The sequence below is a fragment of the Lissotriton vulgaris genome, chromosome 10 (assembly GCF_964263255.1).
Source record: "Lissotriton vulgaris chromosome 10, aLisVul1.2, whole genome shotgun sequence".
Taxonomy (NCBI): Eukaryota; Metazoa; Chordata; class Amphibia; order Caudata; family Salamandridae; genus Lissotriton; species Lissotriton vulgaris.
The window spans coordinates 159,233,108-159,260,368 of record NC_141698.1 but is presented as its reverse complement, the minus strand read 5'-3'; the positions used below and the strand labels follow the sequence as shown (position 1 = coordinate 159,260,368).

Sequence of the window (27,261 nt, the reverse complement as noted above, 5' to 3'; positions counted from 1 at the left end):
AAATCCGTCTGTTGACTTCTAATTAATTCTTTTTATTTTTCAATTTCTTTTATGTGTTTTGTTTTCTTGGGTTTAAATAACGTGCTTTGAAACAAACAATGTGATAAACAAAAAAAGGGACTCATAAGGTGCATACAAAACATTCAATTATGTACAATACCTACACGAATCTAATCCTATAAAGATTATTTTGCAACACATTTAGAGGAGACATTAAACATTTCAAAAGACTACACTTAATACACTTGAAGACATAAACACACAAGACAAGACGCTATTAACAATGGTATGACAAGGGTTCACCGTTCCTAAAGAAAAATGTAACCGCCCTGTTGTTAATAAAGTTTCCGTTGAGAGAGGTGCGGATACTGATGTTTAGTAAAAAATACTTTTTAAACTTGTTTTTTACAGTAGACCATCCAATAAGTCAATTTTTATCATTTGTAGTCATGAAAAGATTGGTCTAATGGGAGGACGATGAATTTTCAAAAGGGCAGTGGTCGACGCGTTTCGAATCCCTTATATGGCAGGGATTCTCATCAGGACCATGTGGACTCAATCTAAAAATAAATCAACAAACATTCAGTCAGTCTTACTGGGTGGCACTTCTGAACAGTCATGCATTCTCTCAGATCGTACCTGTAAATCAGATTACAGCGGTCAGTGTCCCAAGTTGTGGAGTGCTCATATAGCTCATATAGTTAATGTGACATCAGTGGTGTTGGATAAGCTTTGAACAAGCATAATCTGAGTCTTCGGTACAGACACAGAATAAAATGTGCTTTCTATCAAAACAAGAATTCTCAATTCTAAGACAAGGGGGCGGAGGTTATCCTACCTCGATTCATACAATAGGTTGATGGAGTATATTTATTCAATATGTAGATACACGTTATACTGTTTTAAATGCTTGTGCTTCTTTCATTATTCATGGAATATAGTGACATTGTGTCACACCCATATTTTTCCCTCTCAAGAAATCGAAGCCACCAATGAGCGATGTGAAAAAATTGCCACCTTCTTCACTAATAAAGTCTCTAAAAGTGATCAATCCTTTTTACAAACTGCTAACCCTCCTTCCCCCTTAACCTGCCCCCCTTCAACCACCCTTGACCACTCGGAAAGAGTTCTTAACAAGGACAATCAGACCTACCTCCAGCTAAAAAACAATGCGCAATGGTCCGACTTTGAGCTAATGTCGGTAAGCGAGGTCGTCAGTACACTATGGACCCCCTCCCATGCACAATTATAAAAGAACTCAACCACACCATTTCCCCTTTGTGGACAAAAATCATCAACACCTCTCTCACCTCAGGCTGTGTCCCAGACTCCCTTCAACTAGGACAATTCACACCCATTCTCAAGAAACCTGGGGCTGACCCTAAAGATCTTAACAACCTTAGACCTATCTCTAACCTCCCATTCCTTGCAAAAACATTGGAGAAATGTGTTCTCCACCAACTCAATAAACACATTGATGAGTTCAACCTCCTTGACGCCTTTCAATCTGGATTCAGAAAAGGTTGTAGCACGGAAACAGCTATGCTCAACGTCTCCGACGACATTCACAAGGCCCTAGACGAAGGTGATGCCTGCCTACTCATCCTTATTGACCTATCTGCGGCATTTGAGACAGTAAACCATCCAGCCCTTCTGGAGACCCTGTCGAAGCGTTCCGGCATTAATGGCATAGTACTAAAATGGTTCACCTCCTCCTTCAACACCGCTCGCAACAAATTCAAATCAACTCCTGTCTCTCAAACCCAAGAAATGTCACACTTGGGGTCCCACAAGGCTCGATCCTCTCCCCGTCCCTCTTCAATATCTTCATGGAGCCCTTCACAATAATATTGAAAAAAGCTGGAGTGAATTACCACCTTTACGCGGACAACACCCAAATCTATTTCAGGATCAAGTCTCCCAGCGACATCCAACTCCTCAATACCACCCTAACCGAGATCCAAACTTGGTTCTACGTTAACCACTTCAAGCTCAACCCAGACAAAACGGAACTAATCCTATTCTCTCCAAAAAGTAACCATCGTCCAATCCAAGAGTGTCTCTAGGCATCACCCTTGACAAGAACTTATCAATGGAGGCCCAAATCAAAAACTCTGCAAAAAGTGCTCTTTTCTCTCTAAAACACCTCAAGAAATTGAAACCTTTTCTAGCCCACGATGACTTCAAGACAGTAGTCCAATCCCGAGTTCTCGCTAAAATCGACTACGGGAACGCCATCCTTACAGGGACTCCAAAAGCTCACCTCGCCCCTCTAAGGGCAGAGCTGAACATGTCCGCTCAACTCGTATCTGGAGTTAAAAGATTTGAACACATCACTCCTCCTCTCAACTGCCTCAATTGGCTTCCCATGGAAGGGAGATGTATCTAAAAGCTGGCCTGCATCACACACAAAACCCTTCACTCTCCTGCCCCAAACTACCTAAATAACAAACTGGTAAGAGCAGGTCAATCCAGAACACTGAGAAGCTCCAACTCACTCCTTCTTAATCCTCCGAAACTGAAAAAGAAAACCACCCAATACCGATCGTTATCTGGCAACGCTCCCAGGATATGGAACGCTCTCCCTGGAGTCCTCAGATGCAACCCCTCCTTCTCCTGTTTCAAAAGGGACCTGAAACTCCATCTCCTAAACAAATACTTTCCTGACCAACGTCAACTAACCTAGACTTCTATATCCGAGTTGTCTCCTCTCTCTCTGGACATTTAAGTATAGTGGGTGACTAGGCTATGTCATTCTCACCTTTTTCTTTTTATTGTTCTCTCCCCCTCCGCTGCACTGCATATTTATTTCCCATGGTGTGTTTTTTTCTTTGGTTTGCTTCCTTACTGCCGGCCTACTATGTAATGTAATGTCCTTCTGTTTTTTACAGTGTGTATGTAAAGCACTCTGATACCTACGGGTCAAGCTTGCGCTATATAATACTTTTAAAATAAAATAAATAAAATAGAGTGTACAAAATGTTTATAAAACCATATGTGTAATTTATGTTCATTAGAAAGAGTAGTCTCCAGATCACAGATAGTAAATTTCCAGAGACAGCATAAGAGACTTTGGTCAAGAGTCAGGTGCTTCGGCTCTTTACATGATGGAGTAATCTTTATGGACTTTTATTAAAAGTTGATGTTATATGGAAAAGTAACAGGCACCAAGATGTTCTGGTTTTGAAGACTTCTAAGAACAGTGATTGGTGGAAAGGGGATGTTATGTTATTGATGTTCAGGAGATTTGCAGTTCTTCATTTAACTTCTTTTTGGCTGCTCTTTTTGTCGGCAATTAAAGAGAAGCGCAATCCTCGTCCATGTCCTTAATAGAACTGAAAATTATTGTTGCAATAGCTAGGAAATGTTTGTATTCAAGCAGAAAATATACACAGTTGCAAAATGGAATGGACAACACATACAGGTGACAGGCATCCCAGACTGCCTGATTGTGCCTGCGCCTCTGCCCACCCCAATCTCGTCCTGTTTCGTTTGTTTTGCTGCCATCTTGTTTGTTTGTGCTTTCCAGCCCGCCCCTCCACCCAGCTCCCGCCTCCCAGCTGACCCTCCCTCGCCCCCCCCCCACTTTCCACATATGTCAGATGTACTTGCGCGCAGCGTTCACGTGCAGCGGTCGCGCCCTATGCGCGCCGAAGGTGCGCCAAAGGTAAGCCCGTCTATGCCCGTCCGCGCCCAGCGCCAGACCCCCTGGCCCTCGCAAATCCCACTCCACTCACTTAACTTATGACGCCGCTACTCTCCTTGCCCTTAACCCCGGACGCACCACACAATGCTGCGTAGCTACCCCAAGACACACCCACGGACCATTCGCCTGCCACTCCTGCAAGTTCGCCTGCATCAGGACCCATGCCAAATCCTCCCCCTCCAAACACAACTCCGACTCTAACCACCTGAAGTGTATCCTGCTGAACACCCGATCGATCCACAAACATCCCACTGAACTATGGGACCTACTCGACATTACATTATCACCAGACGTCGCCTTCCTTACAGAAACCTGGATGAACGCCTCATCAGCACCCGACATCGCCATATCCATCCGGGACACCTACAAGAACATCCGAAAAGACCGCACCAACCAAACAGGAGGAGGCATCGCCATCGCACATAAGAACACCATCCGAATCACGACCAGCTCCGACGACAACCTCGCGACCGCCGAACACCTTCACTTCCAGATCCACACCGATCCCAGGACCACACTTAGAGGCCCCCACATCTACAAACCACCAGGAACCCGCACACAATTCAATGAAGACATCACTGACTTCATCAGCCCACATGCCCTCATCTCCGAGAACTACATTCTACTGGGAGACCTCAACTTCCACTTGGAAAAGAATAACGACAGCAACACCACCACCCTTCTGGACAACCTGGCCAATCTCGGACTCAAACAACTTGTTGACACCCCCACCCACTTAGCCGGACACACGCTCGACCCTATCTTCACCTCCAGCAAACACATCTCCTTCGATCACACCACAGCTCTCCATTGGACGGACCACAGCTGTGTTCATTTCAGCTACAAAAAGACCATGACCCACATCCCACCACAACCTATTCCTCGAAGAAACTGGAACAAAATCACCACCGACCAACTCTTCTCATCGCTTAACCAAAACCCCCCGCCATACCATCGGACCCAAACCAAGCTGCCACCAAACTCACACAATGGATCACCCACAGCGCTGACGAATTAGCACCCTTGAAAAACCACCAGATCAAACAAGGTAGCAAAATGGCCCCCTGGTTCAACGATGAACTTAAAAAATCCAAGAAGTTATGTCGTACCCTCGAGAAAACCAGGAGAAAAAACCCAACAACTAACAACCTGACCACCTTCAAGGACGCCACCCGCAAACACCACCAATTGATCCGATCCACCAAGAAATCAGCATTCAAGGACCGACTCGACAACAACGCCCAAAACAGCAAGGAACTATTCAACATCGTCAAAGAATTTACCAACCCCACCGCCGGCACCAACGACATCACTCCCTCCCAAGACCTCTGCGACTCTTTATCCTCTTTCTTCCACAACAAAGTCGCCGACATACATAACAGCTTTGGAAACCTGTCCGAAGAACAACCCACTCCACCCACCTCCGAACCAAAACAGCACTCTCATAACCTTTGCGCTGACCTCATCATCTCTCAGAACCTTGACCTAGCCATCCTAACTGAAACATGGCTAACTGAATCTTCTACTCCTATCATGGATATCCTAGTCCCCCCCAACTACTGCATCATCAGACTTGATAGACCCAGGAAGACAGGCGGTGGGATCGCATGCATTTACAAGAGCGACCTCTCAATTAATAATGTCTCCGCCCCGTCTCTTACCTCCTGTGAATACATATGCCTTGAGCTCTTCAGTGAAAACAAACCTATTTGTTCACTACACATCATCTACCACCCACCTGGGGACAACCTCACCTTCTCCCTACAACTCATGGACACAATCTCAATCAACTCAGGAAGGCAAAACACACAAATTTACCTGGTCGATTACAATCTTCACTGGAATGATTGTAGTGATGCAGTGGTCAATGGCCTCAAAAATGACCTTAATGCCTCTGACCTCACCCAAATTTGCAACAGCCCGACCCATGACAAAGGCTCTATCCTCGACCTCATCATCGCCAAAGAAGGCACTATTCAACTTGATTCAATCCAACCCTGTGACTGGTCAGATCACCATACTGTCACATTCTTCATCAATGAAAAAGTTAAACGTATCCCAGTCCAATCCTCCAAGCCCAAAGTTTGGAAAAGAGACTTGAAGAAACTCAATCCAAACTCTTTACCCCCTAACAGCTGCACTCTCCTACTTCCCCCTACCGGCGTTACTGACGTTCAATGCTTAACTGACCACTATCTCAACGCGATGACCTCAATAATCAAAGAGACTCCACCAAGATCTCCAACCCTTGGTACGACGGGAGTCTCAATGAAGACAGACGGGCCATGCGAATGGCAGAGCGCACCTGGAGATCAGTTCCCTCGGCACTACACCTAAAATTCTGAAGAAAAAGAAAAACGCATACTTCAGGAAAATAAAACGCTCGAAGTCAGAGTTCTTCAGACTCCAGCTCGACCAAGCAAAAAACCGTCCGAGAAAACTGTTCGAACTAATTCGATCTCAATCCAAGGAAAAACCTCAAGCAGTCGACACTATGGGCAATGCACCTTCCTGTGAAGATTTCTCTGATTTCTTTAAACAAAAAAACGGCAACATCAGGAGCGATCTCCTCATTGATACAAGCCTCTACTCCAAACACGACTGCATAACACCCAATGAACCAAAAAACAATGCGACTTGGTCATCCTTTGTCACGTACTCTGAAGAAGAAATAGACAGTCTACTCAGCACCCTGAAACCATCCAATCACCTCAATGACCCTCTTCCTGCTAACGCTGTAAAAGGCTTCACCCCTCTGCTCCTCCCACTCTGGACTAAAATTATCATTAGCTCACTGCAACAAGGAACCATCCCTGACTCCCTCAAAGTTGGTCAAGTTACACCTTTACTAAAGAAACCAACAGCAGACCCCACTGATCTAAACAACTACCGTCCTATTACCAACATTCCCACTCTCGCCAAACTGTTGGAAAAATGCGTCCAACTACAATTGACAAAGCACATAGAACAGTTCGATCTCCTCAACCCTCATCAATCAGGCTTCCGAGCAGGGCACAGTACCGAAACGGCTATGACTCACATAATTGACGACGCCCTCCAAATTTTGGATCACAATGATACCTGCCTCCTCATCCTTCTTGATCTCTCTTCAGCATTCGACACTGTGAAACATGAGAACTTACTCGAACTCTTAAAAACAAGAATGGGTCTTTCTGGGACTGTCCTTCAGTGGTTCACCTCCTTTCTACACAACAGGTCTCAGAAATTCAAGAGCAACAACTTGATGTCCTCCCCAGTACCTTTATCGCTAGGTGTCCCTCAAGGATCCTGCCTATCCCCTACTTTGTTCAACCTAGTAATGGAACCTCTCACCACCTTGCTGCAAGCATCCAATGTACACTTTCACATGTACGCCGATGAAACTCAACTATATCTCAGACTGCAATCCCCCAAAGACATCATGCGTCTGAACTCAACGATCAGAAGCACCCAATCCTGGCTGGCTGATAACCACCTCAAACTCAATGCTATGAAAACTGAGTTCCTTCTGATTTCACCTCCCGCGAAAATCTCTACCACTCAAACCTGGCTTAAACACCTAACTGCACTCAATGTCCAACCAACCATCGTGGATTCAGCGAAATCTTTAGGCATAACACTGGACGCCAATCTCAACATGCAGCAGCATATCAGCAAGGCAACTAAGGGAGCGAACTTTCAAATAAATACCTTGAGGAAACTTAAACCCTTCCTCCCAGCCAAAGACTTCCAAACTGCAGTAAAAGCACTAATCATCCCTTGCATAGATTACGGCAGCATCGCCCTCTGCGGTCTCCCCCTAACTACAACTGCACCCCTAAGAGCCTCACTAAACGCGGCAGCGAGACTCATCACTGGATCAAAAAAACACTCACATATCTCCCCTGACTTTAAGGCCCTGAACTGGCTGCCCTTTGAAGCCAGAATACATCTTAAAATTGCTTGCTTAACGCACAAGGCTATTCACCTGAACTCACCTGGCTACCTCACTCAGAAGCTGACAATTTCCGGCGGCTCCAGAACCACCAGAAGCACATAAAATCTTCTGCTGAAGCCTCGAAGATTCGCAAGGAAAGAACTTACAAAAGCTCCTTCTCAGGAATGGCGCCTAGGATATGGAACTCACTCCCTCCTGAAACCAGGCTCATCTCCTCCACTTTCCTTTTTAAGAAAGAAGTTAAAGCTATCCTCATGGCTAAATTCACTTTAACTACTACTTTTGATTTTTTAAGACTCTGCATCGATCTGTACTCTTGTTTGATCCGTTTACACATGTGTTTTACCTGTATTATCGACCTTACCCGATTGTTCTTACTCCCTCCCATTTGTTATACTCGTTTTGCTCCCTCATGTAACCACCCTTCTTCCCACCCCTCGTCTATGTAAAGAGCTCTGTTATCTGCAAAGATCTTGTTCGCGCTATATAAAACTTTCAAATAAATAAATAAACCCAATCACTACTGAAGACACCATCCGTCTGATGAACTCCATCCACTCAGGTTCACCAACTGACCCATGCCCCCACCACATCTTCAACAAAGCAGACTCCATCATCGCACCCCATCTCCGCGATGTCATCAACTGCTCCCTCAACTCCGCTTCCCAGAAAGCTGGAAACATGCCGAACTCAGCGCCCCTCTGAACTTAAGAACTACCGCCCCATCTCACTCCTCCCCTTCCCAGCCAAAGTCATCGAGAAAGCCGTCAATAGCCAGCTCGCTGCCTTCCTTGAATCCAACAATTTACTCGACCCCTCACAGTCCGGCTTTCGAGCCAAACACAGCACCGAAACCGCCCTCATCGCTGCTACGGATGACATCCGAACGCTACTGGACAACGGAGAATCAGTTGCCCTCATCCTACTTGACCTCTCCGCCGCCTTCGACACAGTCTGTCATAACACCCTCATACAACGCCTCAGCAACGTCGGAATACAAGGAAAAGCGTTGGACTGGATCATCTCGTTCCTCGCCGGAAGAACACAGAGAGTCCGCCTCCCCCATTCAAATCAGAGGCCACCGAAGTCATCTGCGGCGTACCACAAGGATCATCACTCAGTCCCACCCTCTTCAACGTGTACATGAGTCCCCTCGCAACCATCGCGCGACAACACGACCTCAACATCATCTCCTACGCTGACGACACCCAGCTAATCCTCTCCCTCACCAAAGACCCCAACATCGCCAAAACCAATCTACACGAAGGAATGAAAGAAGTAGCCGAATGGATGAAGAACAGCCGTTTAAAACTAAACTCGGAAAAACGGAAGTCCTCATCTTAGGATCGTCCCCCTCTGCATGGGACGACTCATGGTGGCCACCGGCTCTGGGCACAGCACCCATACCTACAGATCACGCACGGAACCTGGGCTTCATCCTAGACTCCTCCCTCTCGATGACCAGACAAGTCAACGCCGTTTCATCATCATGCTTCAATATCCTACGCATGCTCAAAAAAATCTTCCGCTGGATCCCCACAGAAACAAGAAAAACAGTCACCCACGCACTAGTCACTAGCCGTCTAGATTATGGAAACACCCTTTACGCCGGAACCACAGCCAAACTACAGAAAAAACTCCAACGCATCCAAAACGCTTCAGCCAGACTCATACTGAACATCCCCCGTCAAGCCCACATTTCCGGTCACCTGAAAGATCTCCACTGGCTTCCCGTCAACAAGAGAGTAACGTTCCGTCTCCTCACCCACGCACACATGGCCCTCTACGACCTAGGACCAGAATGTCTCAACAAACGACTGTCCTTCTACACACCCACCCGCCAACTTCGTTCATCCAATCAAGCCCTCGCCGCAATTCCGCGCATCAATAGATCCACCATGGGAGGAAGATGCTTCTCCTACTTAGCGGCCAAAACCTGGAATTCTCTCCCCACTCACCTCCGCCTTACACAGAACCACCTCTTTAGAAAGCAGCTAAAAACCTGGCTATTCGATAAGTAATACACCCACCCTCCCCCAAGCACCTTGAGACCCTCTGGGTGAGTAGTGCGCTATACAAATTACTGAACTTGAACTTGAATGCCTAAACAAAGCACAAACAAACAGTGGCCCCTTTCTGTATCATCAGTGTTGTGCTGAGGCCAATCATAACGCTACGGATGTCTGCAGCCAGACCTAAAAGAACAATTTTAATGAACCCAACATTATGCATGTAGCACGCCTAAAAAAAATCAATTGACACATAAACCACTGTTTTTTACCGAGATGTATAATTTTGCAAAACTTACTTCAGTAATACCTTTGTGAGTTATCACCTAATATAAACAACTCAGAAAACATTGTATGTACGCATGGGAGATTTGGAAGGGGCTTAATAATTTTAAACTATGGCTTTAAGATTTGTGCATGTTATTCATTACAGGAACATATCGTGGGGAAGGAGGCTGCGAACAAATGAACTCTTATATGTATGGATGCTCGGTCTGTCTGCTTCAGTGACGAACGTGCAGCCACGGCTGTCTGAAACGCTTCCCAGCCAGGAAGCAGGATGACTAGCAACACGAAAGAAAGGCACTTCCGGTCATGCGCACTGCAGGGCCGCGGACCCCCTGCTCGCGCGGAGCTGCGGCGCCTCCTTTCTCTCTGCTGGGCTTATGGTCTTTGTTAGGCAGCGGGTGTGCGCCTGAAGCGGTCCGGGTGGAAACGGCGGCGCGGGCAGGAAGGTTCCGCTCTGCTGCTGCTGTGCCATTCCCTCCCCCTCTCCCCGCTGCAAGCTGATGTGTAAGTTCCGTGCAATGGGGCAGACTGGCTGCCTGCTCGGGATGCCGCCCTGCTCCTGCCCTTCATTGTACAGATGAAATTGTTCCTGTGCTGGCTGCTCGGCTATGTTTTATCGCTGCTGGCCCTGAAAAGGATGTGGACCGGCCAGCACCTGAGGAGCCCTGTAACCCGGTCCATCTACATGAATATGATGAACCACAGCGAAGCCACCTACTGGAAGGAGAACCAGGAGGTATTGTATTGCCAGCGCCTAGAACCGGCTTATGCCCGATGTTTGTAACAAAATGTGTTTTTAACACTGCAGTCTCTTGTTTTTAAGCATAGCCTGTGCTGTCTGGGAAATGCTTTATGACCCAGACCAGACATAGCACCCCTATCCAAATAGAGACGGGGTTTACCATGGGGCCCGACCCTCTTTCTGTGTTATGTTTTTGAATAAACCACCTTCAGGAAACAAAGATGACGGGGACGTGTTAACCCGGGTTGCAGGGGTTTGGGGAGCATTGGTTTCTTTGCCCTGGGAGGGAAGAAAGAGACTGCTGCTTGCATGCAGGCAGGCAGGCGACTTTGTTTGGCACTGGCTGTGTCTGCGGTGCCAGCCCAGGATTGCTGTGTGGTGGTGCAGTGTTTGATCACTAGGCAAAGGTGCTGTGGCTCAGAACACCCCTTCGGTTCTTTTGTCTTTGAGACCGCAGATCGGCCGACTGGGTATATATATATATATTTTGTTAAACCCGTGCCTCCTACTGATTTTTTTTTTTTTTTTTTTGCAAACCCATGATTTTGGTTGCCGCCAGGGGCATAATAACACGGTGGCACAGATTTGAGACACCCTTTAACCGCGAAAGCTTTACCACTACCCAGAATGAATCAACTGTATTTCGCCGCACTTTTGCACCAATGTGCTCGAAATTACTGTTCTTCAAATTGCATCAATATGTTGTGTTTTCAAAACAGATTGGAATTAATCTAAGTACTATAGAAAAAGACAACACAATTTGTCTGCCTCGGGAAGCTTTCGATTTGTCATGTGTAGAATTGTAGTTCAAAAGAGCTATTTAGGCAGGTGTTTTTATTGAATTGTATGCGTGATGGATGAATGGTTCACCCGTTTTTGACCAGCGTTTAGGAGTCTCCGCCTTTCTAGGCCATTGGGTTATTGCTAATTGACGGGCACTGAAAGTCCTTTCGTATGCCAGCCCACACCGAGGCCTTTGTGAATTGAGGTGGTGATCTCACGCAATTACACAGTATGCCGGCGTCCACTTAAGTAAAACTCGTTATAATTGGCACTCTGCCTGCCACTGTTTGCAGCAGGGCCAACGACTGAAGAAGCATGACATGTGACGGCCCTCTCTCCCCGTGTAAAGTCGATGCACTTTATGAGTCTGTGTTACACCTGTTGTGTTCCGCGATGGATTGATCCTTTTTCCAGTAACTCAGTCCAGTGTTTTAAGAGATATGATCAGCTCTCCTGGGCGTGAACCGATTTGCTGTTAACGAAACTAGAAACACATGGAATAATAATAGAACCGCCTTTTTCGAGCACCTACCTTACACGTTAAGTAGTGTTTCTGTTTCTGCAGCCTGTTCTTTCTAAGGCACACTTTTTGATGTCGCATGCAATATTAAACTGAGTATTATAACAAGTTAGCTGACCCAGTTTCCTTTCTGACAATTTTAAGAGTCAGTTTTAATACCTGACCATACCTCTGGTTATGAAGCTCAGATTGTGTAGTACTAACTGTAGAGAGATGCTGAACGTTGTATTGCATTGATTCCGTGACTTTTATGTGCTCCAAAATGAATGTCATGTAGAGTATGGATACCAAGTGACTCCATGCATTAGGACACTAGGGGCCAGATGTAGGTAGGCTTTTACCGGGTGGTAACGGCCGAATTCGGCCGTTACCACCCGGTAAAAGCAATTTGACATGTAGGTCCCTGTAATTTACAGACTCGGTAAATTTACCGATAGGTAAATTTACCGAGTATGTAAAATACCGAGTCGGTAACATTATGGATACCGGTAAATTGGTATGTAGGTGGGACTCTTCTGAGTCCCACAAGCAGTACAAAATCGGTATTTTACCATCAAATAATACTTGATGGTAAAATACCGTTTCAGGTGTGCATACACATGTGTGCATGCACACCTATGCCATATGACAGGCAGACCTGCCCTTAGGGCAGGTATGCCTGCCACATGGCACCCGAGCCTCTTTTGGGGGTGCCAGAGGGTGTCAAAGTGACACCCCCTGCTCCCTTGTGGCTATCGGTATTTACCGATGTGGTAAATACCGACCGGTAAATGCCCGTTCATTCCTATGGGCTTTAAAGCCCATAGGAATGCATGGGCATCAACTGGTCGGTATTTACCGCATCGGAAATTACCGACTGTTTCCGATTCGGTAATTGCACATCTGCAATTACCTACATCTCGGTATTTTTATTTTCCGACCTCTGAAATACCGAGTCGGTATGACTCGGTATTTAAGAGGTCGGAAAATAAAAATTACCTACATCTGGCCCTAAGTATTGTATAGTAGTTGTATTTCTACAATACTTCATACAACTGACACATTTGTGGACCGATACCACGCCGCATAGTAGCTCTGCAGAGCTGGAAGTGTGTGGGCCTCTAGTGTATCTTGTCCTTTAATGTATTGCGTGATGGCCAGAGTTGTGCTTTTAGTTTGTTTTTGTTGCTGTGCCTTGGTGTGTCATGAAGAGAAAGGAGTGAGGGATAGAATCCTTAGACTTACTAGACTAGTGCATAGATGGAAAACAGTTTGTATTTACATGATGTTCAGTGTGGGAAATGTTTCAGTGCTGTGTGTATATTAAGTTATATAAATGTATAGAGCGCAACAGTTACCCGAAGGTGTCCTGGTGCTTAGCTCAAACGGTTGCAATAGCAGAGTAACATGAAGACACATGTAAAAACAAATTGCTTAATAGCCAAGTTTTCAGTGCTTTCTTAAATGACAGCAGGGGGAGAGGCCCGAATGTGGAAAGGAAGTTCATTCCATGCCCTAGCAGTGCAGGTAACAAAGCATCTGCTGCCCCAATTGGCTCTTTTGAATTGGCTCTTTTGATTTGGCTCTTTTGATTTTAGGCACTACCACCATCTTTGCTCCTAAGGAGCAAAGGGTTCTGTTTGGGCTGTGCCATCCACTCAAGGTGTGGATGTGGTCGGTCTGATTGGATCTAAATGCATGTGACTTTGACCACGAGTGTGAGGTAAGGTGTGGATACAAAACCTTCCCAGAGGACTTTTTTGTAAAAAGTTCTTGTTTGAACCCCAGTCCTTTACATTTAGGAGTACCTTTTAGCAACTCAGCTGCTGAATTTTGCAATAATTGCAGTTTGTTCATATGTTGCTGTTGGATATTCAGATGTAAACTGTTGCAGTAATCTAGTTTTGATAAGACGAGGGACGTTATCACTATTCGGTGGCTTTCCTGGGGTAATAAGTGTAGTATTTTTGTTTATCATTTCAAGAGTCTGGCTGGGTCTCCAACCTTTTTAGTAGGAAAGTAGAGGAAGTGACCTTATTCACCTGATTCCTCAAAGGTTGGCCTGTTGTCAATTACTACCTCAAGGTTTTTTGCTTTCCTGGCGGGCATCAGGAGTATACCCAATTCCTCGGGCCACCACCTAGCTGACTAGAAGTTAGCATTGTTTCCAAAAAACGATCACCATGGTCTTGCTTGAGTTAAATGTTAAACAGTTTTCACTCATCCAAGTCTTTATCACCTTCATGTAATTGTGGAATTTTTCACCACTCTCTATTTTCTGATTCTGCAGCAGAGACACCACACACCGCTATGGGAGCCCAGATCTCCCCAGCACTTGGACTCACCCGTCCTTTTGGCTACATTTCGTCTAACTACTCGTTTTACCAACATCAGACCGCGACCGGGTTGGAATTATCACCGGTCTCGCAAACTACCCGATTCGTTCTCTGCAATAGCAGCCCTGAAGAGTCACATCTTGACATGGTGTGACGAAACACACGTCGGCTGATTTGTTTTTCTGTTGTACTGATCGAGTGGAAATATATTGCATCTCACATGAAACCATCGATGTCGACCTCCGTCCTTTCTAAAATGAACAGTGGTTAATACGTTTGTTTTGACAGTTAACACTTATTTCACTATATACGTGTGCACAGGACTTTGAGCATGTCTGAGGCAACTGTTTGATTTCTATCTGTGAGGAAGGAGCGCGGTAGTTTCCAGGTCATACACTGAATGCCGCACACCGACAATCGGTCCATTAAGAGATCGTGGTAGACCGTGTCAAATGCTACTGAGAGATCCAACATTATCAATGCTGCATTGCCTCCAGCTTCTAATGCCTTCCTAATTTGTTCTGTGGAATTAATAAGCGCTGATTCGGTGCTATGGACTTCCCTAAAGCCATACTGTGATGAGTCCAGAATATGATTTTCCTGTAAAAAACGGGTAAGTTAAGAGTTTATGGCCCTATCAGTTTTGCCTGGAGAGGGAGCCGAGAGATAGATCGAAAATTGTTGGGATCTTTTGGGTCGTCAAGATTTTGTTTTTTCAGCAGAGGGAGAATAGATTCCTCCTTCCATGCTTTAGGGAAGTGCCCAGAGTTGAACATGGGGAGCAAAAAAACTATGGATTTAGGCCATATCTCTGTACTTGGGTGAATGTATGACATTGTTCAGCATTCTGTACATAAATTTCTTTTAGCAGAGTTGAACCATAGAATTTCTACTATAGGTGAAGAAGCCAGTTTGATCACTGAAACCGGACAGGGATCAAAAGGAGAGCCTGATCTAATGAATATAAGTAAATCCAGTGTTTGTTTTTGAGAAAGCGGGGATAATTCTGATAAAGCAACCAGAGGCTTTGAGGAACCTGAGATAATATGTTTATTTAAGTTACCCCAGCTGGATAGGGCCTCTCTTTCGACCAGCGAGGAAATATCGAAAGTGGAAAAGATTTGTTCAGCTTCATGTAGAGAGAAAGATGCAATCACATTGCATAAAACTTGGCTGTTAGCAATCTTTGGCGGGGCAGGGGGATGCTAGTCTGGATACCGGTCTGAAAAGTTCTTTAGTGAAGTGTTTGGTTATCGTGATCTGATTGTTAATAAAACGAAAAAATTGTTTTTTGCCAAAGTCTGATATGAGATGAGACTTTGTTTATGTTTCTCTTTTTTTGAGCAATTATAGCTCTTTCTCAAATGAAGTTCTTGGCACTTACAAATGAGTTTTTGTTCCCGGATTTCATCCAAGTACCTAGGTGCCATTGGATGAGAGCGTGTCGGTTTTGTTGTTTTTTCAGGTGCCACAGTCCTACATGTTGCCTCAATCCAGTCTGGATACCACGTTGTGGCCGCCTCTAAGTCAATGGGCAAAGGTGACATGGTGGAGGAGATATAGTCTCCTAATAGAGGCCCCTTCATTTTATTCCAGGCCCGCTACATGAATGCAGTTTTAGGGGCATGATGGTCATGCTGCTGATCAGGACGGTTCAAATAGGATCACTGTGTGGTCAGTCCTTGTAAGGGGCAGTGAACCTGTAAGGCTAAGTGGGGATGATTAGAAAATATGCTGTCCAGAGTGTGACCTGTGTCGTGGGTAAGGCCTTGTACTAATTGTATAAATCCTGTACTGCCCATGACATCCAGCAGGCCAGCTGTATCTGTATCCCTAGAGGATTCCAGATGTAAATTGAAATCACTACGTATGGTGAAGTTGTTTGTGCAGAGACCATCTTCTAGCAAGGCGCCTATGTTTGCCAGGAACACTTTTTGGGGGCCTGGAGGTCTGTAGAGTAATATTCCTTTAAAGGAGCGATGGTGGGAATTTTGAAAACAGGACATGGCTTCGCAAGTGGTAGTAGAGACTGTTTCAAATACGGCAGACACAGAGTCATGATAGAAGACCGCGAGCCCCCCTCCTCCCTATGGGCCTATTCAAAAGGTGACAGGTGAACTCAGGTGGAGTGACTTTGACCAGATTTGGTCCTGTTGCCTCATTAGTCCAAAATTCAGTAACAAAAGACCACTTTATTTTATGGCTTTCAATAAATTCAGCGCACTCCATACTGTGCCTTACTAGGGATCTTGCTTTAAGAGGGTGTATCGCAATGGTTTATTTAACTTAACACAACTAACAGATCTAGCAGGATTATGGAGCATGATAATTCCTAAATAATCCATCTTCGGTACACATACCTTACAGTTGTGGCAAATGGTTTGCGGTTGCTTCGGGACTGTGTAGAAGGTTAAACACAGACAGGCTCGGTCCTTACCTCCGGTCTTTAAGGCGTGTAGTTTGGGCCCAGTGTAGCATCTAGTAAGCCTTGTTTTTGATCTTAAAAGATGCAGGGGGGCTGGCGCTGAGCACGGCGTGCCTGCTGCACGCGTCCGTTGCCCGGACGCACTTTAACAGGCTTTAAATAAGCCCCTATGCAAAGCCAGTTGGGCCGGGTGTAATTTTTTGAAACAACAATGGTCCCATGCAACACAGGATAAAGCATACAAATGAATACAGACACAATGGATTCTGTATTTAAGTGACTTGTCCAGCCGGACAGTGGTCAACAAGTATATTAACTTAATAGTACAAAATAAAGAGAGAATATCCTTCGACAATCTTACGTTGTGGGGCACAAGCCTGTACCTCAATTAAACACAGACACTTTAGTACACTCAAAGTGAACAGGAAAGGGCTTTTAGGCAAAAAGCTTAAATTGTTCTTTAAATCATAGTGTGAACAGATATTCTAAGATGCGCCATTACATCAACATAGTACATGGTATACACACTGTATATGGCACATGAATTGGTCGACGGCGTTTCGATCCCACATTTAATTCACAGGGATCATCATCAGGACATTTGATAAATGCCTAATAGTTACAAGCCTCCAAAACCATGTTCGATCCATGGCTTGGTTCCGTCTAGAGAAAGATATACGGAGGTCACCGGAATCGGGACCGGCCAGGAGGAAACGGAAATCCGATCGTGTTAAGGGTTGCTGGGAGTACCGGATCAGTCGGTATCAAGTCCCTCTTGACAATGCGCTCTGTGGTAGGCTGATGGGCCGGGTGGGCATGTCCCAGCTCACTGACAGTGCAAGGCAGTAGTCGAATTGGGCAAAACAAGCAGGCTTCTAACCAGGGTCCAGCAACCCCGGACACAGAGGACAGGCATCCCTATGCCCTGGGTCATACTGGTAAAGCAAAGTAAACAGAAATAAAAAGGGAGATATTAAAACACTTAAAAAGAATAAAAATACTGGAAAGCGACCCTTTCCAATATCATCATCATGAGGGGTGATGCCCCGAAACCGATCCCAGGATGCTTGTTTCTGGTTCAGGGAGGACCCAGCCTGGCAGTTCGGGCTGGATTATTCCCACTGGGACAGGTCCAAGACTTTTTTGCATGTGTCTAGGTTTAAACTGGAATGGCACGGAGAGCCAAAAAACGACTGCTTTAAGCCCAGATCTCTGTACTGGGGTGAATGTTGAACACGAATCAGCATTCTGTCCATCAATTGTTCTTTTTTAATTTGTCACCCTGAGTGGGACGGGTATGTCCAGGCCTGGGTCTCGTGCTCTCCATTCCACGGTAGACAAGCTTTTTCTTCAATTGGTGTAGCATTTGTCTTCATGACCTCTCGGTGCAAAGATATTTGGCATTTCATAATTTGATGGGTCCAGTTTGAAGGAGTTTTCATAGTCATGGATGCTAAAGGTTTTTCTAACTTCAGCCACAAATTCTTTGGAGGCATTAAAAGGGTTAGCCATCAGTGGAGACTGAGGTGGTGATGACCAGTGACCTAAATTGGGAATGGAGTGTTATTCCTGATTTGGGGATTACTCCAAGTTTTTTGCCATTAGAGGGCAGGGTAATTTCATGTGTGTGTATCTTCATTCCAGCAGAAAGAGTGGATCTAACTTGGTGAATGACACATACAGTGGAATCATTTTTACTCAATGAGTAAAGCAATGAAAGGCCCACACAGGTTCTCAAGCGTTACACAGGAGGAAAGTTGCAGAAATAATTGTAACATGCCCAATGAGCACTTGGGTAGAGGAGGAGAAGATTGAAGTAAGGGCATATCTTTTCATATTACATTACTGTTTAGGTCAGGCCAATGTTCTGTGCAGATTTTCAGGCAAGACCTTACTACACCCAGCGCACTTTTGGCAGAGTAGGAATGAAATCTATTTTTCTCTAAAGTATGAGGCTTTGTAGTGCAGGCAGAAGAGGGGGACTGTTGAGTCAAGCTATCAAGATATACTGTGTGACAGGACTGTCAACAGAGATATGTATGCAAATGCCGAGGAGCAGGGCTCCTTAACTAGTGTAGGAATCTGAGTCTTTTGACAATCCTAGCATGTTGTATAAACATAACATTCCTGCCAGCGATTTTGGTTGTAGCTCCGTTATATGAAGGCAAGCTAGGTGTTCTCCACAACAACTCTCAACCGGAGCATTCATTTTAGGGATAGGTTCCCTCTGCCCTATCCCCTTTGCTTTTCCAAAACTGTTAGAATCGTCTCCCCATGCATCTCCAACAACAGCAATTTGAGGTGGATACTTTTTTATAACGATCGCAATCAAAGTATTCCCTACATTTTTTTTTTTTAATAAAGAAACAAGTATCTGAGCATATTTATTTATGGAAAGCACGAAACATATTGCATTTTCAGGGTGGGTCATAGTGAACGATTTTGGCCAAGTGCTAATTCTGTCTAGGCCAAACTTAGCAAATGTGACTTTTTTTTAACTACGAAATTGTCTGTGAACTGATTATACTGCCATTGGTTCAGAACTCACCCATGTGCTTCTCCCCACGCTACATGCTGTAAGTCCCTCTTGTACTTCTCCACTTGTCCTGGCAGGGATTCTCTTGATTGTGTGCTCCTCCACTCTCCATGTGGCTCCATTCCTTTTGTGCTTTTTTTTCCATCTCCCCAATTCTCCTTCAGTTTTATTTTAAATTTCGTCTCCGATTCACTCCCTGTTGCTTCCTCCACCCTCTCCTCATTGGCATTTCTTTGGTTCATGGGGGCAGGTAGATATTGGGAATGATATCAAGTAGTGCATGCTACTATTATGCAGATGGGCAATGACCCAAGCTTGGACGGTTGTACTGCTGTCACTTTCTGAGAAGTTTAGTTTGACTTGCCAAGCGTCAGCGAGTGATACTTGATACATGGCAGTGTGCCCACCTGGTAGGTGTCTATGACTATATCTAGGGTTCTTCACATTTTTGGTAAGTTGTAGTGTGAAGTTCTCAAACTTTATCTCTGAGTTAATCCTGGACCTGGTAAAGTTGTTGGTAAAGAAGATTAATTAATTCTTTAATGATGTTAGTCAAATCAATTAAAGCCTGGATGCCAGCGAACAGGTCTTTTAGGGGATAGATCCTTTGAATGCTGCAAATTGGGAAGGTCATTTTTATGATCTAGTGTGCTGTCTTGATAAGATGTTGATCAGAGATGGAGCAGGACTGCGTACTGTTATGTAGAGTCAGTGAATTCCATGTGGCTTGACAGGATGTTTACTAAGATGTGGTGGTTGACTTTATTGAAGGCTTCCAATTGATTAAGTAGGACCACATTGTCCTATTGCCATTCAACAGGACATCTTCTATCTTCTACAGCTTGGCCCGTAGCTGTCTCATCATTGCAGCATGGTCTGAAGCTTAATTGACAGTTGTACAGCTAACATTTTCAATGATTTGATTGTATAATTGCAGATCGACTGCTGTTGCAATGATCTTTTAAAGAAAAAGTAGTGGTGTGACTGGCTGGGATTTAGATTGCCATGGCATTCATTGATTTAGGATGAGGATTTGTAAAGTTATGTGTGCAGAAGATGTACCGTTGCGTGGAGAGACATTGAGTATGTTGAGAAGTAGTAGTAACAGTTCTCTGGCAAGGCTTTTTCTTCTTTTTTTTTAATTTAATTTTTAATTTTTTATTGATAATAAAAACGAACGATGGACATTTTCAAGGTATACATTGTACTTATCAGCCGTGCATAGTTAATATGAAGACATGTGGTGGACACATTATATATCTCAAGGAAACAATTTTATAATCTGTACATTGAATCAACATAAGCTTTCCAATACTGGATAATCCCATCCCCCCCTCCCTAACAATCTGAATCAGTATCACTTTCCAACTGGGGTGGTTCACAAATACATCCTCTATACTCATTCCAGGCTCCCCAAATTTTTCCCCACTTTTTCGGACATTTCCGATTTAGATACACTGCCTTTTCGGCAACCATCGCAGAGTCCAAATCCATACTCCAGTCTCTAAGCGCCGGCAACACAGAGGATCCCCAGGCCTTGGCCACATTTCGTTTAGCGTACGTAATACCCAACGTTGCCCAATCCTGCAGGGGGTTGCTTAGGTCATTCGGCTCCCAAATGTTCAGCAGGCAACGACGCGGCTCAGGGAGCAGCAAAACATGAACCACTTGAGATATAGTACGCATAACCTTGGACCATTAACTAGCAATCAAAGGACATTCCCAGATGGTATGATAGAAAGATCCCGTTGCCCCGCAGCCTCTCAAACAATACTGGTGTGTAGCTCTTCCTATCCTATGTAGTGTGACCCTAGTGTAATATACTCGGTGTAGGACTTTCAATTGTATCAGTCTGAGCCGTGATGATACAGCATCCTCCTGAGGTGAGGAGAGTGCGGTCTGCCAGTCTGATTCGTCGAAGTCACCTAGTTCCGTAGTCCAGGCGGTTTTAAGTCTGTTCATGGGGTCAGGCATATTATTAATTAACTTATGGTAGACCAATGAGGTCGCCTTTAGCAGTCTATCCTCTAAAGGAGTGGATTCTGGTAGTTTTCCCTCAGTCGGAAGCACCGACCGAATGGCATGAGTGATTTGTAAGTAGCGGAAACATTCTGCCTCCACCAAAGTGAAGTGGGCCGCTAGTTGGTCAAAAGTGAGGACTTTACCCCCTCTATAAATGTCTCCAATCGTCGAAATTCCTATGCGGTCCCAGGCCTCCAATCCCTTGCTATTACAGAGACGGCCGAGGCGGCGCGATGCCTAAAGTGGTGTCCTCTGCGTGATCGTGTCCTGACACTTGAGACGAGCCGACGCCATGTGCCAAAGCTTTACCGTGTGAGCCGTGGGGCCTATCAGGGCTGCCACACCCCGGGGATCATAGAGCGCTGTCATCACTCCTCCAACCCCTAGGTCATATCTGTCCGGCTTGAACGCAGGCTCCGTCTGCGGGGCGTGGAGCCAGTGATTTATGATCTTTAGTTGTGATGCCCAATAGTACAACTGGACATCTGGGAGCGCGATGCCCCTGTCAAACAATCCTCGTACCAACTTTAGTCGGGAAATGCGTGCCGGTTTGTCCCCCCCAAAGTAGGCCTGAAACGAATGCGTTTATGGACAAAGTATTTCGGAGGCACAAGAAATGGAGTATTCTCCAGAATATAGAGAAATCGTGGTAATGTCATCATGTCCATCGATCAGTTCTCAGGAGCCTGATAACCACAGGTACCCCCCCCCCCCTTTTTTTCATAATCCCATGAATTCAATCGACTCGTGAGCTTTGGCTTTCAACATTCTTTTCATTTTTCTTCTCTACACAGACAATTCACAAAGCCCTGATGAGGGTTCGATTACGCTCTGCTCGAACCTGAAACGCGTCGGCATTGTGCAAGAGCGTAGTAATACATTAAATGTATTTATGTTAATGAACATTGTACAAGCTCTTGCCCCTTTTTCACTTTGCTTTGGTGGTTTTAAAACAGGCATTCACATGTAACCATGAATTATCAAATGTGTTAATATTTTTGTTCTGTGTTCTTATGTTTTTCATCAATTGTTGTTGTCCATCATTGTTAATAACTGTATGTATTTGTATAATCACTGTGTTGATTGTGTGGGTTTACCCCCTTTTTTCTGCTTTTCAAAAAATATTTTGTTGAAAAAATTCAAAAAACATTAGTCGTTGGTATAAATAAATGTACCTTCACATGTGTCATTTAGTTACACGTGCTTCTTTGAATAATTGTTCATTTTATGAGGTGTGGGCAGTTTCTATTTTTTCTTCATCATTTTAAATAAAGCAGCTTTTCCTAACGGGGTCAGCGATAGGGTATGCCAATGCCTCACGTCCATTCAGAATCGCTCAAGTGGTGGCAGCAAATTGCGGTGATAGAAAATCTCTCGATTCGGTGTCACCCAAACCCCCAGATACTTGAAGGGTCCGTCAGTAACCCTCAGGGGACAGTCGTTCGGGAGGATCAGCGGGGGCCCTTTGAGGACGAACATTACCGACTTGTCCCAATTGATGGTGTATCCTGAGGCCCTCCCAAAAATCTTACAAATGTCAAAGAGAACCAGGAGTGAACGCCTGGGAAGAGTCAAGTAAAGAAGAATATCATCAGCATACGACGATATGCGGTCCTCCCAGGATTCAGTCCAGACCTTTTATCATGGGGTCCCACCGTATCCATGCTGCCAATGGTACCAGAAAAAATGCGAGGCGACAAGGGGCATCCCTGACGTGTACCACAACCTAGCCGGAAATCCCTTGAAATATGGCCATTGGCCACAACATGCACAAGTGGATTCGTATACAGGAGTTTGACCCAAGCACAAAATCTCGGCCCAAAGCCCAGATGCCGCAACACCGCGAATAGATACGGCCCCTCGACCATGTCAAAGGCCATTCGCGCGTCTAAGGACAAGATCGCCGCCAGTTCCGGTAAAGCTGGGATCTGCTCCATAACCGCATGTACACTCGTCTTAGATTTAGAGTAGTGCTCCTGTTTGGCATGAATCCGGATTGATCCGGATGCACCAGGGTCTCCAAATGTGGGGTTAGGCGCGCAGCGATTATTTTGGCCAGTATTTTTGCTTCCGCATTCAATAGCGAAATAGGGCGCTATGATGTACATTCGTCCGGGGGTTTACCCAGTTTTGGTGTGGCTATGATCCTTGCCGTCCGCTGATCTCTAGGCAATTCCCCCGCGGCCAAGCTATCTTCAAACATTCGCAACAGATGCGGGGCCACGTGATCCGAGACGCGCTTATATAGTTCTATCGGGACTCCACTGTCCCCACCGCCTTGCCTGACTGCAAAGAGTGAATAGCACCCACGACCTCATCCGTAGTGAAGTCTGACTCCAGAAGTTCGGCGTCTGCTTCTAAAATGGAGGGCATTTGAATATTTTAATATAGGTCTGCGCCTCCTCAGTAGACCTACCCGAAGGGGAAGTGTAAACCACCTCATAATAATTTGCCAAAGTGTTTTCGATATCCGTGAGGGAAGTGTGCACTATGCCATCGGTGGAGCAAAGTTGTGCTATTGTCCTCTGTGCCTTGTCTTTCTTTTCGAGCCACGCCAGAAGTCTCCCTGCCTTATCACCAACATCGTATATGATATGTTGAGTGCGCATAAGCTTTTGTCTGACCTGCACTCGCTGATACTCCGTGAATTCCGCCTGTTTGAGGCGTAATTGATGCTTAGCCCCTCAGTGGGATCTTGATCGTCTTTGGTCTGTGAAGTGTCTAGATCGCGCTCTAGTGTTGCCAGTCTTCCTGCACAGCCCGCCTGTGACCTGTTATCGAGGCTATCGCCTGGCCTCTTAGCCCCGTATTGTATGCTTCCCATAGGACCCCGGGTGAGTCCACCGAGGTGACATTCTCTTGGAAGTACCATTTCGTAGCCGTGACTAGGTCCCTTCTGATTTTAGAAATCTGCAAATAATGGGGCGAGAATTGGAAAATACGCCTCCGAGTTCTTACATGAGAGGTGTATACCATGGAAAGTGGGGAATGATCCGAGATGCCCCTCGGGCCTATTTTTACATCTAGTATGTGGGGCATACTGTCCGCAGAAACAAAGAAATGGTCAATGCGAGAGACTATTGAGTACCCCTGAATAGAAGGTGTAGCCATGATCCCCGGGGTGCTTGAACCTCCACCCATCCGTAAGACCCATAGCTTCTACATAGCCTTTCAGCCGCGCCTTGTTCATCCCTGTCTTCCTGCTGGGGTGGCGGTCGAGACCATCATCTAGAACCGCATTGAAGTCTCCGCCTAGTATGAGCTCGCCCTCTGGGAGTGTTAACAAAAAAGCACTGAGGGCCGGGAGAGCAACCTAAGTGTAAGGCAAAGTGGAATGTATACCGAAACCACGTTTAATCTCCTCCCTTCCCATAAGCATGAGATAGCTGCAAATGGCCCGTGTGCATCTTTCCACACCTGCTGTACTGTCACAGGAAAACTCTTGCGCATCCGGATTCCCACCCCCCTGGAACCGGAGGAAAACTCAGTGTATCACCATCGTGTAAACCCATCGATCCAAAGCCTTACCTGTCGACCCCACCAGATGTGTTTCTTGAAGTAGTACCAGTGCTGGGGCTGCCCTACGTACATATTGCGACACCAAACCCATCTTAATTTTGTCCCCCAAACCGCGCACATTCCATGTAAACAGGTCAGGGGAGGACCGACGCCACAATTGGGGCAGTGCCATAAGTTATCACATGTAAATGTGTTGTATTTGTATAGCGCGAACAGTAACCCGTAAGCATCCCGGCGCTTGTACTCCTACCACAAGTGAACCCCTCCTGGCTTTTCCTTGTGAGGTGTCCACTCCTGGGCATCCCATAGTGAAACCAGGCATCCCTTGTGTATCGGGGGCCGTTGTGGAGAGTAAGCAAGCTATTGCCCAGAGTTGCAGCGTGGGGCCCATGCTTGGATTCGGCACTGAGGCGAGAATATCCAGTCAGAGGAATTTAAGCCCGATCCCGCCGAGGCGGGAATCGAACCCTGGTCCCTGGCCAGTTCTCTGCATCAAGGTCTGCAGCTCTAACCATTGAGCTCCTCCGCCATCATAATCAAAACATCCTCGAAATCTCAGCAGCATTCCACCCTTGTGTTCACTTTTATCCTTGAAGTACTGCCCAAAACTAAAGCACAAAACAAAGTGCAACCAACCCTTCCCCCCCGCAAACATTTCAATCTGAATACGTACATTTTCACTACGGTCAGTGCCACTAATAGCTCTTTCCCATCCCACCCCTGAAGCATCCCACTGACTCCACTCCACCCCCCTACCTGCTCCCCTGCCTGTGGACTGCGAATTGCCCACCCCCCAACCCGGCAGAGTGCCTGTGTGTCCTCCACCCATACTAACTGCGTAGAGGTGAATCGTTGGTGTGGCTATGATCCTTGTGAATCGTTTCCCCCCCCCCCCGCTTCCCCCCGCGGCAGAGTATCAATCGAACAGGTCAATACAGTGCAGCTTGCAATCAAAAATAACAGCCTAGTGAAAATCTCCATAACACGTCTGGGTAAATACAATTAACCACACTACATACCCGGAATCCGAAAGTCGGACACCTACTCCCAATGGCACCCTTTGTAAACAGCCCATCCCCCCCTATTACTTGCAAGTGTTCATCAGGGTCGGCCCTTCTACAGGTCTCCAGTGTCTCTCACTCCTGTTCGAGAGGCCGCTCCACTTGCCCCCAGATCATCCCTTATCGCTGTGGACTCCGGTCTATCTCCAGACCCCCGCTCCGGTGCACCATGGCGTCTTTTGGGTTTGTATCCAACCTTAGTCCATCCTTCCAGCCAGTCCCAGGTTGCCTCAGGTGAGTCGAAAAACCATGATTTGCCGTCCTTCTCGACTCTTAGTTTCGCTGGAAAAAGCATCGCATACTTAATGTCTCTGCCTCGCAGTTCTTGTTTCACCGCCTGGAAGCTGCGTCGTTGTGCTTGGACCCGGGCCGTGAAGTCCGGAAAAAAGGAGACCTTGTAATTGTCGATCTTGAATGGGGGGCCCGCTCTGGCAGTCTGTAAAATGTTGTTGCGGTCCTGAAAATTGAAGACCCTGGCGATAATTGGTCTAGGAGGGGCCCCATCTTTAGGCCTCCCTCCTGGCACCCTATGGGCTCGTTCTATTGAAAAATATGCAGATAGCGCCTTGGGCTTAAAGTGTTTCTTGATTAGCTCCTCCACATAAAGATCAGCCGCTGGTTTCTCCGTTTTTTCAGGGACCCCCAGAATCCTGACGTTATTGCGACGGGCCCTCCCTTCGTAATCATCGAGCTGCTGTGCCATACGAGCCTGTCTCTTTTCCATATCTGACATTTGGCGTTGGAGCTCGGAGGTATCTTCCTGGAGTGCCGCCGTCACCACCTTGAGTTCACGCACTTTTTCATTTGTCTGCTTAAAATCGGCACGAAGTAATGAAACTTCTGTCGTCACAGAGTCCATAGACGTGCGCATTTCCCCGATGGCTGCCAGGACATCGTGGGCGTGGGTTCCTTAGGCTGGGGAGACGACCCCAGCCTAATTGCGCCAACCTTTTCCGTTCTTATCGAGTCGACCCTTTCTCCACCCTGCTGCCATGCATACTTGAACAATTTCGCCTGAGCGTTATTCTTGGAGCTTCTGCCTCCCGTCGCCATTTTTCACCCCCCCCCACCGCGAAAGGCCAACCGTTGAGATGCTTCTGGGAAAGTGTGTCAGCGCTCTGTTACCTTTGTCCAGAACCTGAGCAATTGGTCTATGACCTGCCTCACGTCCAGCAGTTCGCCGAGGGACTCGCCGCTCACCCCCGGATCCTTTAAAGGCGGGACGTGGTCTTTGGCACTGCACATGCGGCGAAGGAGGGGGGGGGTAAAGCAATCAGCGGTCAAGCGACCCAGCCGGGCGCGCTCTGACCAAGGCGGACCTCGTCAGTCGAGCAGGAAGGGGAAGGATGGCGCAAGGGTCCACACCGTTGCGCTGTGGGTCCTCAGAGGCCCCTCGAC

At 46.2% G+C, this 27,261-nt stretch overlaps 1 protein-coding gene across 2 annotated transcripts in view; it reads left to right on the top strand.

Moving 5' to 3' along the window:
- The first annotated feature begins 10,429 nt into the window (after positions 1 to 10,429).
- METTL9 (methyltransferase 9, His-X-His N1(pi)-histidine) overlaps positions 10,430 to 27,261 on the top strand; it is a 177,637-nt gene continuing 160,805 nt past the window's right edge. For both annotated transcript variants that reach the window (XM_086940758.1, XM_086940757.1), the window contains exon 1: positions 10,430 to 10,676. In XM_086940758.1, the coding sequence (XP_086796884.1) occupies positions 10,518 to 10,676 (159 nt within the window). In that variant the 5' untranslated portion in view covers positions 10,430 to 10,517. The remainder of the gene's footprint in view (positions 10,677 to 27,261) is intronic.